The sequence below is a fragment of the Ursus maritimus genome, unplaced genomic scaffold (genome assembly GCF_017311325.1).
Source record: "Ursus maritimus isolate PB19 unplaced genomic scaffold, ASM1731132v1 scaffold_22, whole genome shotgun sequence".
Lineage (NCBI taxonomy): Eukaryota > Metazoa > Chordata > Mammalia > Carnivora > Ursidae > Ursus > Ursus maritimus.
The window spans coordinates 45775029-45789701 of record NW_024424675.1 but is presented as its reverse complement, the minus strand read 5'-3'; the positions used below and the strand labels follow the sequence as shown (position 1 = coordinate 45789701).

The window sequence follows — 14673 nt, the reverse complement described above, 5'->3', positions numbered from 1 at the left end:
GCCTCAATCAACAGACGGCAGCGAGGGTCCTACCGACTCCTGGATTAGGGCCGGCCGCCGGGACCAGCACGGGGCTTCCCGTGGGCTCCCCGTGGGCTTCCCGTGCTCGCCAAAGGTGGCTGCACGTGCGGCTCATCCTAATTCCCGGCGTTCATTAACCAAACGCCCACAGGTGTGCCCTCCGACGAGCCAGCCAAGGCTCCCCTCTGTCAGTATCACATTGAAGAAAAAAAAGAAACAAAGGAAAAAGGTGTCTTTCTCCTTGAAATCCCCACGGGGTGCAAACAAGCCTGAGCCTCAGGACCGAGCAAAGAAACAGCTTACCTGGCAGTTCCAACGACGGCCCTTTCCGCTCGGCCCCTGCTGCCAGAGGCACTCGTGGGGAACGGAAAACGCAGCCCGAGGGTCCAGCTGGAGCAGTGCTTGGGGACCCGAGACATCCCGAGTCCTACTGCAACAGTCCTTCTCTGGCAGGGACGGGGTTGCCCATCCAGACGCCAGAAGAGTGAGGACGGCAGGGCTGTGGGACGCAGCAGCAGCTGACTCCCCACGGGGTACCCGGGGCTCCCCGCAACTGCACATCCACAGGGTAGCGCCGGTCCCCAGGGATACGTGAGGCGGCCCCCAACACAGCGGTAAAGGAGTGACGGCCACAGGGATGGGCCCTGGGAACAGTGGAGCAGCTGCTAACCTCTGCTTTCGGAGGAGCTGAGCAGCCAGGCAGCAAAAACGCAGCCGCTCAAAACACAAGAAACTTGACACGCGGAGCCAGAAATAATGCCTTTTTGCATTTGCACGGCAAAGCAGTTTTGGGGAGAGAAGAGGCACGTTCTATAAATGCTTCCGTACCGGAGCGCCCCGCGCCTTCCCGCCCCGCGCCTTCCCGCGCCTCCACGTCTGGGCAGCAGGGGGAGCGAGCCTGTCCTCCTCTAGGGGCAGCGGTTCTGTGAGCCAAGCCCAAACGCAGACCTTTAGATTCACCAAATATTTACAGTGTAGCCACGCGATATGAGCTGAGCTATAATGCTTGTGAAGAAAGCATTGACAAGGGAAGATAATGGGAGGAGAGCAAACGTTCCACGTACGCTTTAGTGCCGATGGCACTGTTCCGTGTCACGCTTTCGAAGATAGAAGACTGGATTTCTGCCGTGAGGGGCCTCGTGGACACTCAGAGCATCGTGCCAGCCGCCCACCCGAGCTGCGTGCTCAGATGCCGGCTACCACCCGGCACACACCCTCAGGAATAACGCGGTTTCTCACGAGGGACGCTGACCCTGCGATTCTGAGGCTAAAATCCCGCTGGACCTGAGGTCCTCAGGCTTGAAGGAGCACCAGCCCCGGGGAGGCCGATCAATCAGGCAGCATCCCAGGGCACAGCCCCAGGATTTCTGATGCACTGGGTGTCTGGGTGTCCCGGGGCACCTGCCACAACGACTGCAAACTCGGTGGCTGAAAATAACAAGAACTTATTCTCTTGATGCTCTAGAAGCCGGAGCCTCAAGTCAAGCTGGGGGCAGGGCTGTGCTGCCCCCGGGAGGCTCCAGGCAGGGTCCTTCCTGCCTCCTCCAGCTTCTGGTGTCTCCAGCCGCCCTGAGGTAGTGGCTGCCTCCCTCCCTCTGCCTCCCTTCCCGTGGCTTCTCCCCTGTGTCTGTGTCTCTTCTGTCCCTTCTCAGGACACCTGTCCTTGGATTTAAGGTCCACCTGGATCATCCAGGATAATCTCATCTCAATAGCCTTACTTAGTTATGCCTGCAAGACCCCTTCTCCCAACAAAGCTCCGGTCACAGGCTCCAGGTAGGTGGATCTTTTGAGGCCCACCATTCGACCCCTACGGTAGGTCTGGGGAGGGACCCAGGGGCCTGCCCGGTCTCACAAGTGTCCCGCAGGCAGGCAGCTCCCCACCCCCACTTGGACGTGCTATGCCTCTGCTCTCCCGATAAGGACACTGACGCCCGCAGAAAGGAGGGCCGCCCAGCCGGGACCTCGTCCCAAGAACGCCGGTGACGCCGCACTTCTCCCTCAGCCTTGCAGGCAGCAGGTGCCTGGGACCGCGGGCTAAGCAAACACGTCCCCTGAGGGCTCTCCCTCAGGTTTCGAGGCAGATCAATGTCAACAGTGCTCACACTTAGATTTGGCAGCAAAACCAACACAAGACAAAAATCCAACATTTTCCAAGTCGGGTGGACAAACGTGGGCACACACTCCAAAGGGAAGACCCAGAGGTGAGTCGCCCTCCTCCCTCCTGTTCAAAGACAGCGAAAGGGATCCTTCCCAGACAGACATGGGTCTGCACCCCCCCCCGGGGGGCCTGGAACTTAATGAAACCGGATGCCAAACGGAAAATGCACCCGTTCCAGGCCAAGAAGGACTCCCTCCGCACCTGTGGCTTCTCCCGGTGCCACAGCCCTGGGCAGGGATGCTCCCATCCTCCCCGAGGACCATCCTCCCGTAAACGAGGCAGGGGGAGGCACTCTTGTGCCCACGGATATTTATCTGCCTCTGAAGGCTTACCTTAATCCTTCCTAAATCCCCGCACACTGTCAGCAAGAAAACAGTGAAGCCAAACAAGGCAGCGTTCGAAGCCGCCAGATGGCGAGCTGCTGTGGGCTCTACAGCCTTCGTTCACCCTGCAGGCTCTCAAGGGGCAAATCGCATCTCAGGAGTCACAGAGAAGCTGCCGGCCAGAGTCCCCACTGCAGACTCAGGACATGGGGGGGCGGGACTGGATGAGTGGCACGGGGCATCTGAGCACTGGCATTTCCTGACCCCGAATCGCGCCCGGTTCCTCAATCACTCTGAGCCTGTTTCCCCCACAGTGAAGGGGGGTGTCCATGTGAACTGCTGAGGACCCCCAGGAACTGAATGAAGAACACAGCAAGGTGCACGAGCCACAGCACGACCTCAGGGCATGGGGGCCGGAAACACAGGCTTGAGGGAGGTCCCAGGATGCCTGCGAGTGGCCCCTACCATGCACACAGGCCTCTGCGCAAGTGACCAAGGCAAGGACCCGGAGATTAAGGACGGCCGGGTCATCGCAGTGAGCCCCGTGCCATCACGAGGGTCCTCGTAAGTGGAAGGGGGAGGCAGCAGGGTCAGAGGTGGCGATGCGAGCACGAGGTAGGGGGCACAGGCGGAAGCACTGGTGTGGCCGTGGGAATGGAGCGCTGGCCGAGAGCCAAGGAAAGCATGGTGCCCTGTGAAGCAGAGCAGGCAAGGACACGGACTCTGCCCTGGGGCCCCCAGGAGGAATCAGCCCTGCCCACGGCTTGACGGCAGCCTGGAGGACCCGCCCATGCTGGATTTCTGGTGTCCAGATCAGCAAGAAGATACTTTTGTGTCTTTCAAGCCACTAACTACATGGGCCGCTGGACTAGCCTAGGAAACTAACATGACCCCTGACCCAAGTCAACAACTCCCTGGAAAGGCGGGCAGGGGATGTGCAGTCACGGAGAGCTCCGCCCAGAACTCACGGGGCTGGGGTATGACCTGCAAATGCCCCGAGCCCGCAGGCATCTTGAAGGCGTCCAGGGGGCAGGTGTATTAGTGCCTGGGAGTCCTTGACACACACCAGCTTGCTGTGATGGAGGTCGAGAGGGAAATGGGCTTTGGAAGAAAGAACACACTGGCCAAAGATAATAAAGTAGGTTTGCTTTGTTGTGTTCTCTTTTGTTGAAGCAGGAGAGTCAGGGAGCCAGCCTGAAACACCAGGAGAGGGCAGCCGAGAGCCAGGGCAAAAAGTCACCCAAATTCTGAGCCTTCTGACCAAAGCAAAGGATTTTACCAGACCAGCCTGCAACATGCCACAGCCCCCTCCGAGGACTGAAAGCAAGGAGCACGTGCCAGGAGGGGGTTCGCAAGAACACACGGGGGGTGGGGGGCAGGGAGCTTCACCACCTTCGATGCACAGGAACTCACAGTACAGTATTTTTTCGTGGCGAAATTCACTCAAAGCCACACTTGCTCTTCATAAAGTCAGAATAATCAGCACATTCTTTGGAAAGACGAATGCCTGCTCATTCCCGTGTTCGCGATTAGTTCTGGCATCTACTTCAGTATGCTTCAAAGATGCAGAGAGGGAGGGAGTGGGGCAGGGAGCGAGGGGGCAGGCCTGGAAACCTACCACAGGAGGCTCCCAGACCCGGGGCAGATGGAGGGCACACACATGGCTCACGCATGTCCCACTGTGAGAGGGCTCCAGGAGCGTCCTCCAGGCAGTCGCTGGCTCCTCTTGTGGTCCATGACTGGAGGCCTCCTTTCTGTCCCCGGTGCTCGTATCATCCATGTCCCAGCTTCCAGACCACAGGCGTCCTCACCAGGGACACTCTCGGCTTCCCCCAGCACTGGCAGATCCTGAGAGCCGAGAGAGCACCCACTCTGGGCTGTGTGCTTCATGCCCAGAATTGAAAACTCCTGTTGGCATTACAGAATCCCGGCTCTTGTGATCTCAGGGCCAGTTCCGCAAACCCAAGGTGTCCACGGAGTTTGGACCCACTTCAGACGAGCCCTCACGCATCACTGATGGCCATCGAGCACCTCTTGACCCACTGGGCCTCTGTGTGTTGCAAATGTCCAAGACGAGAAACAATTAGCACATCCGAATGCTTGATAACTGCTAATTTTATGATGGTGCCCTGAACATCTGGGGCAGTGTGTACATGTGATCTCAGCGCTCGGAAACCATCTCTGCTCACGGTACGCGGGAGATATAAATGAGCTCCGAGCACGGGGCTGGACACACAGGGAGAGCAGAGCAAATCCACGCACTCTGACCACTCTCTCAACTTCCCTCACCGATCAATCGGCCTCTGACCCCTAAACCAGGACCAGTTTTACCCTGGCAAAGCTTTCGAGAGGATCCCACGGGGGGTGTCTGCGGAGGGCTGGCGTGCCGTGTGGCCAGAACCCAGGGCTCCTAAAGGACAATCACAAGGCCTCGCATTCCCGCATCTTGAGATGCCATGAAAACGTGTGGTTCTGAAATGCAGACGTCTTCATCTTCCAGCCGGGGCAGGGAGGAGTCTGTCGTCCTCATGTCTAACTGCGGCGTGAGCTTTCTCCAGCGAGGGTTTTTAGCTGGAGACAGTGATTATGCACACACAGGCCAGAAGCTGGAAGATACGGGGCTGGGGGGCTCCTGAGGCATGCCTTAGGGACCTAGTGTGCAGCTGCCACCAGCACCCCTCGGGCCACACGGGCCACGCGGCTGCAGAGTGCAAGGCCATGGCGGTTTGCCTCCTGGCCGCCGGGACCCTCCGGGCCTGAGCTCTGGCTCGGGGACGACACTGGCAGCTGTGCCTTCCCAGGCTGACCCTGCCTCTGACTGAAGCCACTGTCTGTGGATGTAAACTTCCCTCTCTCATCCTCCTACCTCTGCCACCAGGCAAAGTTAGCGGGGGAAAGGCTGCTGAGAACTCAAAGTGACACTGAAAAGGCAAGGCTGGCCCCAAAGACAGCCAGTGGGGCATCACCGTCTCCAGCGAGGTCTACGTGGTGGGTTCTGGATGCTCCTTCTCGGGGACCCCTGAGGCAGCTGCCAAAAGAGGCCGTGGAGGTCTCGGTGCTCCAAGAGGAGCATTCCTCCAGCTTTCAGAGCAAGGAACGTGCTGGTGTGAGGCTAGTGGAGCCCACAGGTCAGGACGCAGTCCTGCGCAGCCGCCCCTCACCTCCACCTCTCGTGCAGACTGAGGTTCCCCGGAGCTAGTCAACACTGCGCACAAAGTCCCAACACCTGTTTTCCTGGCTTCCCGGAGGACGACAGCTACGAGATCCAGCGGAGACTGCACATTCCCTGATGGGTGGCACAGACAGGCAGCCTGGCTTCATACGTTTAATGATTCATCCACATCCTGGCCCAGACGCTAATGTCGTTGACTGTTCAATTCATCTGCTCGGCAAATACTTACTGAGTGCCCACTGTGTGCTCTCTGCAATCCAGGGTGCTGGATGTGGATTCTAGTCCACAAGGAGCAGAGGCCAATAAAGCAAGAATAAGGCCAAGGCCCAAGGAACAAAGGATGGGTAGAAGGGCCTCCCCACCCCCCAAACCTGGGCTCAAGTCAGAGGATGAAATGTGTTCCAAACGTCCAGAGGGAAGGACAGGTACTTGCTGCTGTGCTGTTCCCTAATCCGGGACTGCCTGGGCTACAAAGGACAAAAAACTCAACTATGGTATTTTAGCTTTGTTTTTCTCACCTCTTAGGGGGACAGTGAGCCCAGAGGTTATCTGGATGTGGTTCAAGCATGCCACCTAGGATCCAGTTCCTGCTCCACCATCCTCACAGTCACAAGATGGCTGCTCTGCCTCAGACATCATGTCTGTCTTCCAGGCAGGAAGAGGTAAGGGCAAAAGGCAGAAGGCATGGCCAGCTGAAGAGGTTCCTCTCTACCAGGAGGAAAGAAAGGAAGAAAAGACACCTTTCCTGGAAGCCTCGTCTAACAGAATAACCTAATTAGGTCCTACTAACCAGAATGGGGCCATATTGCCACCTTGGCATAAGAGTCTACCTGACGTGTGAGCATCTTCAACAGCACCCATGTATGCCAAACGGGTCTGTACAGAAGAGGCGTCAGTGAGGAAGAGGGTGAGAAGGGACACGGGACAGGCAGCCTGCAGTGTCTACTACTTCGAAGCACGAGGTTGGTTTCTCACCAGCACCACCATCTGAGCATCCCCAGCAGCTCCCACTCCCCAGTGAGGGAACCGAGGAGGCCCAGGCGCGTCCCAGGGTCAGCGTTCTCGGGCTCGTTCATGACTTTATTTGAGACTGTCGCTGCACGGCCACCACACCACGAATTAGGCACGATGTGGGGTGTGGGTCGGCAGCAGGACTGGCCCAGCCTCTTGCCCCACATCTGGTGACGCCTTCTGCCCTGGCAAGAGTGACCTGTCTGCACAGGGGTGGGTCAAGCCAAACCGCATGGGCAAAGAGGCTATGTTCAGTATACCTGTCAAGATAAGATAACAGTGCTTCTGGCCCTGCCGATTACGTGTGCCCAATTCTCATACGCGGACTCTGGACACCTGCACATGGACTCTCTTCCACCATCCCTCCCTCTCTGGGCCTCGGTACGCAAATGAGTCATTCATTCCACAATGCATTCAGGGAGGGCGCTGGAAGCGGAAGCCTTAAAGGGCAGACACCCATGCTTGTCTCCTCGGTATCCATTCCTCCCTCCTTCCTTCCTAAAACAGAATCTTACTTGCTCCAAGGAGATGGATCTACCAGGTGGTGGATCATAATAGCTCTAACCCAAATACGACAACGCAATTCTCTGCTTCCCAGCCTCCCCGCCCCTTTCTGCTGGGAGCGGCATGTGACCTAGTTCTAGCCAAGGAGAACTGTAAGCATCTTGAGAAAGTGCTTGCTTTCCTGATACAGGGAAGGGATGCAAATGGTGCCACTACTCCCTCCTTTATCCTGCTCCAAACTCAAATGCAATGGCCAGAGCCACAGCAGCTAGTTTACAATGATGAGGCAACAAACTGAGCTGACAATCTAAAGATGGTAGAATAAAGATCAGGCAAGTGACAATGGTGCTCGCAAGCTGTCCCAGCCCCCGACCGTCTCTCTCTTCATTGTCATGTGAGAAAAATGAACCCCCCTTCATTTAAGATTCTGGTAATGGGGTTTATCCTGTTAGCTGAAACACATTCTGCCACGATCTAAAATAGTCCAGCAGAGTGACAGAGCTGCTGCCCTCGTGAACCTTATTGTTTTAATAAAAGAGATGCCCACCCAGAGAACAGAAGTTCTCCGAGGAGGAAGCTGAGTGTGTTTGGGGGAGCAAACAACGGCCCTAAGGTGACCCACAAAGGCTTTTCTGAGGAAGTCCTCAGAAACAGCGCTCCTCTCTTCTCTGTATTATTTGAGTCACCTCCTCAGGTTAACGTCCAGACCCCACTCCCTCCCGCCCCCAGCAGACATTTCTACTCACATGCCGCCTCCTGTCCAGGACCCAGGGGAGCTAGGACCCATGCGTCCAGGGTGCCTGCCATACAGCCTATCACCCTCTCATCCTTGGGGGGTTTTGCCGCGAAGCAGGTCTGGGTTTTCCAGAACTCTGCCCACCACAAGAGAGCAATGCAGGTCACTGCATCAGCTGCTGGGCTGACCGTTAATTACTAACAAAGCCGAGAAAAAGACAGCAGCTCAGCAACTGCCCCACACGAAACTATGGCTCACAGAACGTTCCATTTCGGCCTAAGGAAAACGGCTTCACCACCCTACTTTAGATATTACCACGCACCAGTGATCGTGGCCGTAGTGAATGAGCCTGACAACAACACTAGAGCTAACAGTGTGTGGCTACGTTCACAAGCTGGCCAGAAAAAGCACGCACAGAAACACAACTCGTAGGGGATCTGGGAACGCTACGAATCAGCCCCACAGACGCCCTGCCTGGCTGTACACAGAGGCTCCGCGCTCACAAGGTTCACAATACCATAGTATTTGCTACCCTATTGGGGAAAACTATTTTAAGCCTAATTAGCATGAAATTTTTAGAATGCAAATGCTTTTCATTTAGACATAAAACAAAATGCCACGACATTTCTTCCATCCATTTATCATAAATAAGTTAATTACTGTGTAACAAATCGCTCCTTCTGGAATCTGGGTGTTTGGGGCTGCTGGTAAGCTGACGCAGGCAAAGGGAAGGGGCCACCAAGCAGCCGTTAACGGCTTTCGGGGTACTTACAATAAAACGGTGACTCTGTGAGGCTTCAATTGTCAAATTAAGGTTAAGCTCTCTCTGTTGGAATAACTCAATTATAAGTAGTCATTATCTATTTAACGGGATTCCTACCAGAATAACAGAAATAGCGTGGTTTTGTTTTATTTTGGATGCACACGTCTTCACTGTGGTCTTGTGGTTTGCAGAGTGCATACACAAAAAGAGAAATTTTTATCTGCCCTGATTTGAGTGTGTGTCTGCGTCAGCTTTTGCCTCCATATGTGTAAAATTACTTCTAAGATATGAAAAATCTTTGTCCCTGAGAACAGCGGGGGGAAGGGGGAGCACACAGGTGCAGGAGAAGCAATAGGGCTCTAGCCTGCCCCACGGACGGGAAGTGTCCCAACGCCCATGAGACACCTGCAATTCTCCCCTCAACCTGGGTGGGGCTGGGCCTCATCTCTGGGAGACGTAAGTGCCCTGAAAATAGGTCATGCATCCCCAAAGCCTGTAGGCTGGTCCAAGTTCACCTTCTCCATCCCACGCTGGGTGAAAACCGTCTGGGCTCAGGGGGCAGGCCAACGTTCAGCCAGCAATCAAGACTTCCCCACAACACTGAGCCGAGTGGCCAGTTCAGCCTGGACCCACAAAGCAGCCAGGAAGGAGACCAGATATCTGTTAGAAACCCCATATTTCAACATAAAAGGTATGAGAATCTGCCATTCTCTTCCACAGTAGGTGGCACGTGGCCTTACCAAAAGAGAGGCACTTTTTCTTATATTCCGGAGTAAAAGTGATAGTCTAAGATCTCATCAAGTGTAGCTTCATACCCAGAGAGGCCCAGGATGCCAGCTTCCAGACAAGCAAACAGGGGTACTGCAGCGTGTCCCCTGCCTGAGCCACAGTACAGCACACTGAGTGTGGAAGAATCTTCTGGGCCTTCCCTGAGCGCACACAGGGAAGCTCAGTAGGCTAATACATCCTGAAAGATGGCCCACCCTCTGTAACTCTAAAATGACATGCACCGTGCAATTCACAGAGCGTCACCTAAAAACTCTTCCCAATACACGCCTCCTCGTGCAACACACCCATTCTGCTTCTGCTCAGTTGCTGGCAATTTCTTTCTTTTTTTTTTTTTTTTTTTTTGGTAATCAATGAAAGATTCAATAGTATCATACCCTTAGCAGTCAATGCAGTTGACAACAAATAAGAAAAGTTGGACTTGGTAGCAAGTAAAAATCCCGATTCATACAACCAAGCACAAACAAGGAAAGTCAACCAGCTCCGTCTCCAAGGAAGAAGATCTGAAATATCACCTCCCGATATGTGTGTGTTCCCACCCCCTCCCCACCCAAAGAAGCTGCTGTCAGCTCTTAAGGGAAAATCCTAGATTCCCTAAAACACAAAACCGGAGAGAAAGTCAGCAGTATGAGGATTCTTTGGTCATGAGCACCGAAATTTAGCTCTGAGGCTTTATCCAAAGTCTGCTCCCTCCATCCCTCTGAAATCAGCTAAAAGCTGCTACTTCTGGGAAGGCGCACAGCCACGGTGTTCGTGGTAGGATTTGGAATCCTCAGAAGGAAGAACTGATTTATTTCCCCTCCCATGCAAATGGAAAGTTTAATTAGTTTGTCTCGAAAGGGAAACAGATCAACACGCAGAATGATCCACTGTCACTTGACTTCTGAAGCTGCCTCTGACGTTCCCATCACAAGTGTGGATATAATCCTACAATTACGATAAAGCTAATTGGTAGTTCCCTCCTGCATGTGTGTTTTCGTGTTGTCAGTGGGGCAGTAATGAAAATGAATGCCACATTTGTGAACAGAACGTCTGTGGGCTTATTTACCGCATCTCCAACAACATCGTCTGCTTTATCATGCATTTCAAAGCAGGGATAATTTAAGAATCCAGAATTTCATACATAAAAATACTTAGCAAGAAAGTCTCTCCCTGCACATTATTTGGGTGACGTTACATCCGAATTCCAATTTGTTGCCCAGGAAATGATTCACCTCACTCAAAAATGACAGGCATTCTGAATCATTCACCTGTGATGCAAAATGCCTTCGAGGTCCCCAGAATCCCCCTCTCACTGACCTCACGGACAACATTTTGCAAAGAGCCTGCCTCAAAGACAGCCTGGCCTTGCCTGTTCCTGGAAATGTCTCCCCCGTCCAGAGCACGACGTGCAAGTTCTTCCCACCCCCATGCCCCCTACCTTTGAGTAGCCTCTCTCCTTCCAGAATATTTTCCGAGATTAATGCCGTGTAGTCTTCTTCAGAGAATCCAGCCTTGCAGGTCTCCCTGGCTGTAAGAGCTCCATTGTGGGCCTGAGCACAGAAAAAAGAAGAGGTTGGAACAAATGTGAAGTTGACAGAAATTTAATGCAAAGCCCATGTTTACGAGGGGCTGCTGCTGGCTGGGTCTCGCCTCCGGCTATGACAGAAACGAAGAAGCCACAGCCTCCACCCTGACCCAACGCTCTTCTGCTTCTGTTTTCTCAGGGACTCACCTGGTTCAGCAGCCCCCCAGACCCTGTGGCCGCCCGCAGCCGGGGCAGAGCCACAGTCTGCACGCACCGCATGCTCCCCTCCACACGCCGCACCCGCGGTCAGGTGTCAGTGATGAACCGGGCACAGCGAGGGAGTGTCCGTAACCACCGATGACACGAGACAGCTGTCCCGATGTGAGGCGATCAGAGTGGTGTGAATGTGGCCTCTGGCTCTGAAAACACCTTCTCCTCCTGTGTCCTGTGCTCACTCTCCTGTGATGGTGGGATGAAGTGCCATGAAGCGGGCGGAGACGCAGCAGGAGGGTGCACCTGACCTTCTGACCCCGGGCCTCAGGGGAAGGCTCCTCTGCTTCCCACACGGCGCAGGCGGAAGTCCAGCACCGATGAGGGGGCCCTGCTGGATTGGCCTGGGGTCAGGGGTGCTGGGTGGGGAGGTGGGCCGGCTGCAGTCTCTCTGGCCCCACAGAGGGCAACATCAGAGAGGCATCTGAAGGCAGCCCAGGAAGCCACAGAGAGGAAGGTGCCGCCAACGGCAGCCCTGATGGCCAGGGCACCCTCGTGGCCCTGGAGCTGAGCTCTGGGTGCAGAGGGCCTGCAGGCTTATGTCTTCTCCCCGGGTCACCAGGGGGGGACGAGGGGGCAGAGCAAAAAAGGAGGTCCTCCTAGAGGCGGCTCAGCGCCCGTCAGGGAGGAGGCTTCCCAAAGACCGGGCTCCACCCTCCACCTCCAGTGGGCTGAACACCGGTCCGCCCTTGGAGCCCCCATCTCTAGCCCAACCAGGCGAGACAGCTCCTCTAACTGAATGAAAGGGTGGGTGTCCGCCTGTGCTGGGAGCGCCCGGGACCCTGCCCAACAGAAGGGGCTGGGGGCTGGCAAGGGGTCCCGGGCTGGCAAGGGGCCCCAGCCCGGCTGAGGGGAGTGGCAGCTCCAGGTCATCCTCGAGGGGTGGGGAACCGTCGAAGAGATTGCGCGCGCAGCAGGGACGCGGGGGCTGAGACGACGGAGCTCAGCGGCCGGTTCCCCGGGCAGCGCACACCAGCAGCAGGGGCGCAGCCCGCGGTCGTGCCTTCGCGGGGCCGCCGCCCGCCCGGCCTCGGCTCCCACACTCTGACGCCCGCCCGGGCGCGGGCGCCCTCCCCCAACAGCGCCATGGGGAGGGCGAGGGGCGCGAGTTCATTCCTTGGGAAAGCTCCAAACCGCGACTCCACTTCTCGGGAACGGAGCTCCACAGAGGACCGGAGCCCCGGAGGCGAACTCGCCCAGGAAAGTTTCGCCCCGCCCGGGCGAGTGGCGAGCGCAGCCGGAGCGCCCCGCAGCCTCGGAGCGGCCTGGGGGCGCCGCACTTGTTTATCTCGGAGGTTACAACTGCGCTGCCCGGAGGAGCAGCGAGGCCGATCGGCCACGAGAGGGGGTTCCTGCAACTCCCGCGGCCCCGCCGCCTCCCCAGGGGCGCCACCCGCGCAGCCCCGCATGCCGCCCCCGGGGCCTGCACCCGCCGAGCACAGCCGGTCTGGGGGCCGGGCTCCCGGGCTCCGCGGAAAGGAGGCGGGCGCCCGGACCGCGCTCCCGGGCTCCCTCACCCTGCGCCCGCCTGGCGCCTGGCTCCCCGGCTTCGCTCCCAGCGGCGAGAGCCCCGCCGGACACGGGCTCCAGCCGCGCCTCGGGGGCTCGGCGGCGAGGGTGCCCCGCGGTCCACATCCGCTGCCCACCCTCAGCCAAGGTCCCTGTCAGCACCCGGAAGACGAGCGCGGAGGCGGCGCCGCGCCACGAGACCCGGGCCCCGGGCAGGGCGGCCAGAGAGGTTGTCCCCAGCACCCCTGGTTCCCTGCCTGCTGTCGCCAGCTCTCCCGCCCGCAGTCCCGGCCCGGGCTGGGCTCGCCAACTCCGGAGGCTCGCGGCTCCCGGGCGATGGAGGGCGCGCCGGCTCCGCCAGCGGGCAGCCTGCCCAGGCGCGGGAGAGCCGAGCTCCGAGCAGCGGCCGCGGACCTGGGGCGGCCGAGGTATGCTTGGCGGGTCCCGCTTCAGGCAGAGCTCTCTGGGCCCTCCACCCACCCACATCCCACCCCGCTTCGCACCACGGCTCGCCGCTGCCCCGGCGGCTCCCCGTTCCTGCCGACCGCGGGCGGCTTCGCGGAGCGCGGGAGCCTCTGGATGCAGCGGTGCTCGCGGCGGAGGCGCCCGGGAGAGCCCCTCCGGGCGAGTGCGCGCCATGGCAGGCTACGGGGGCGGCCCCGCGGTGCCCGCGGCTTCCGAACGGCCGGGACGCCAGGCGGCAACTTACCCGGAGCGCGCCGGAGAGCGAGAGCAGCACGAGGAGCACGCCGGAGCCCGCGGTCATCTTCCCGCCGCGCCGCGCCCCGGCGCCCGCCCGGAGCCCGGCGCCCGGAGCCCGCTCCCGGCCGCCGCCCGGATCGCGCAGCTCCGATGGCCGCCGCCGCCGCTGCCGCCGCTCGATCCGGCCCCGCGCCTCCAGCCCGGCCGCGCCGCCGCTGTAGCTGCCCGGCTCCGGGAGCCAGGCCAAGTCGGCCGGCGGCGCGCTCCCTCGGGCCGGTGCGTCCGCCGGCCTCGCAGCCGCCCGCGCCTCTGTTCCGCGCGCTCCGAACTGCAGGTGAAGCCGCGCGGCCGCCCCACCGAGGCCCCGCCCCGAGCCCGGCCCCTGCGCTCGCTCGGCCTGACGCGGGCCTTAAAGGCGCCGCGCCCCCCGCGCCGCGCCCGCGCCCCGCGCGCTGCGCCTGGCGCCTCCTCCTTGCGCCCCCGCCCAGCGCGGCCGGGCGCCGGAGGCCGGGTGGGCCAAGGGGCCCCGACCCTCTCTTCGTACTGTTGGGAAAGGGCGGGGACCTGAAGACTGATGAAGGCTCTTGGGAGCCCCGCCACATACCCTGGGCGCCCCCTCTGGATGGGGAGCCCCTGCTGCTTAGGCCAACTTCCTGCCCGGCCCACGGTGGGAGGGCGCTCCCCTTGTGTTCTCTACGTTTAGGGGGTCTTCACACTGACTTCCCCAGCCCAGGCCCACCTCGCCAGAGGCCTTGCGCCCACGTTGGGCGGTCGGGAGTCAGCCCTGAGAGACCAGCCCATCCGAAAAGCTCAGAGCGGAGAGAGGCGGTAGACCGGCTGCAGGCTGAGACCCTCCAGCGCAGTGCAGAGCTCAAAGTCGGAGCCCCTGCTGCGGTGTGTCCCTAAGGACTGGGGACGGGACTAATTCCTGTTTGTGCGTCAAAACGCACTGTTAGGCCTGAGAAGCCAAGAAAGAAATTGGAGGCCCCGGGAAAGAAAAGGAAGAAATTTTCCGACAGAAGAGCTGTCAGGAGTGTCAGCGCTGGCTGGCCAGGCCGACTCCATTGGCTCTGCTTGGGTGATTTCTGAACTGGGGGCACACTTCTTTAAGGGATCATCAATTGAAAGATATGTACAGCTTGGAAAGTGAGTAGATGTTTTTTGCACGTTTCCTTTCAGCTTGGAGATTTAGGAAAAGTGATTCTGTGTGC

The 14673-nt window shown here is 58.4% G+C and overlaps 1 protein-coding gene across 1 annotated transcript in view; it reads right to left on the bottom strand.

Moving 5' to 3' along the window:
* CDH4 (cadherin 4) overlaps positions 1–13526 on the bottom strand; it is a 560000-nt gene extending 546474 nt beyond the window's left edge. The window contains exons 1-2 of the mRNA XM_040638543.1: positions 13470–13526; positions 10895–11006 (exon numbers count right to left, since the gene is read on the bottom strand). Coding sequence (XP_040494477.1) covers positions 10895–11006; positions 13470–13526 — 169 coding nt within the window. The remainder of the gene's footprint in view (positions 1–10894; positions 11007–13469) is intronic.
* Between the last annotated feature and the right edge of the window lie 1147 nt (positions 13527–14673).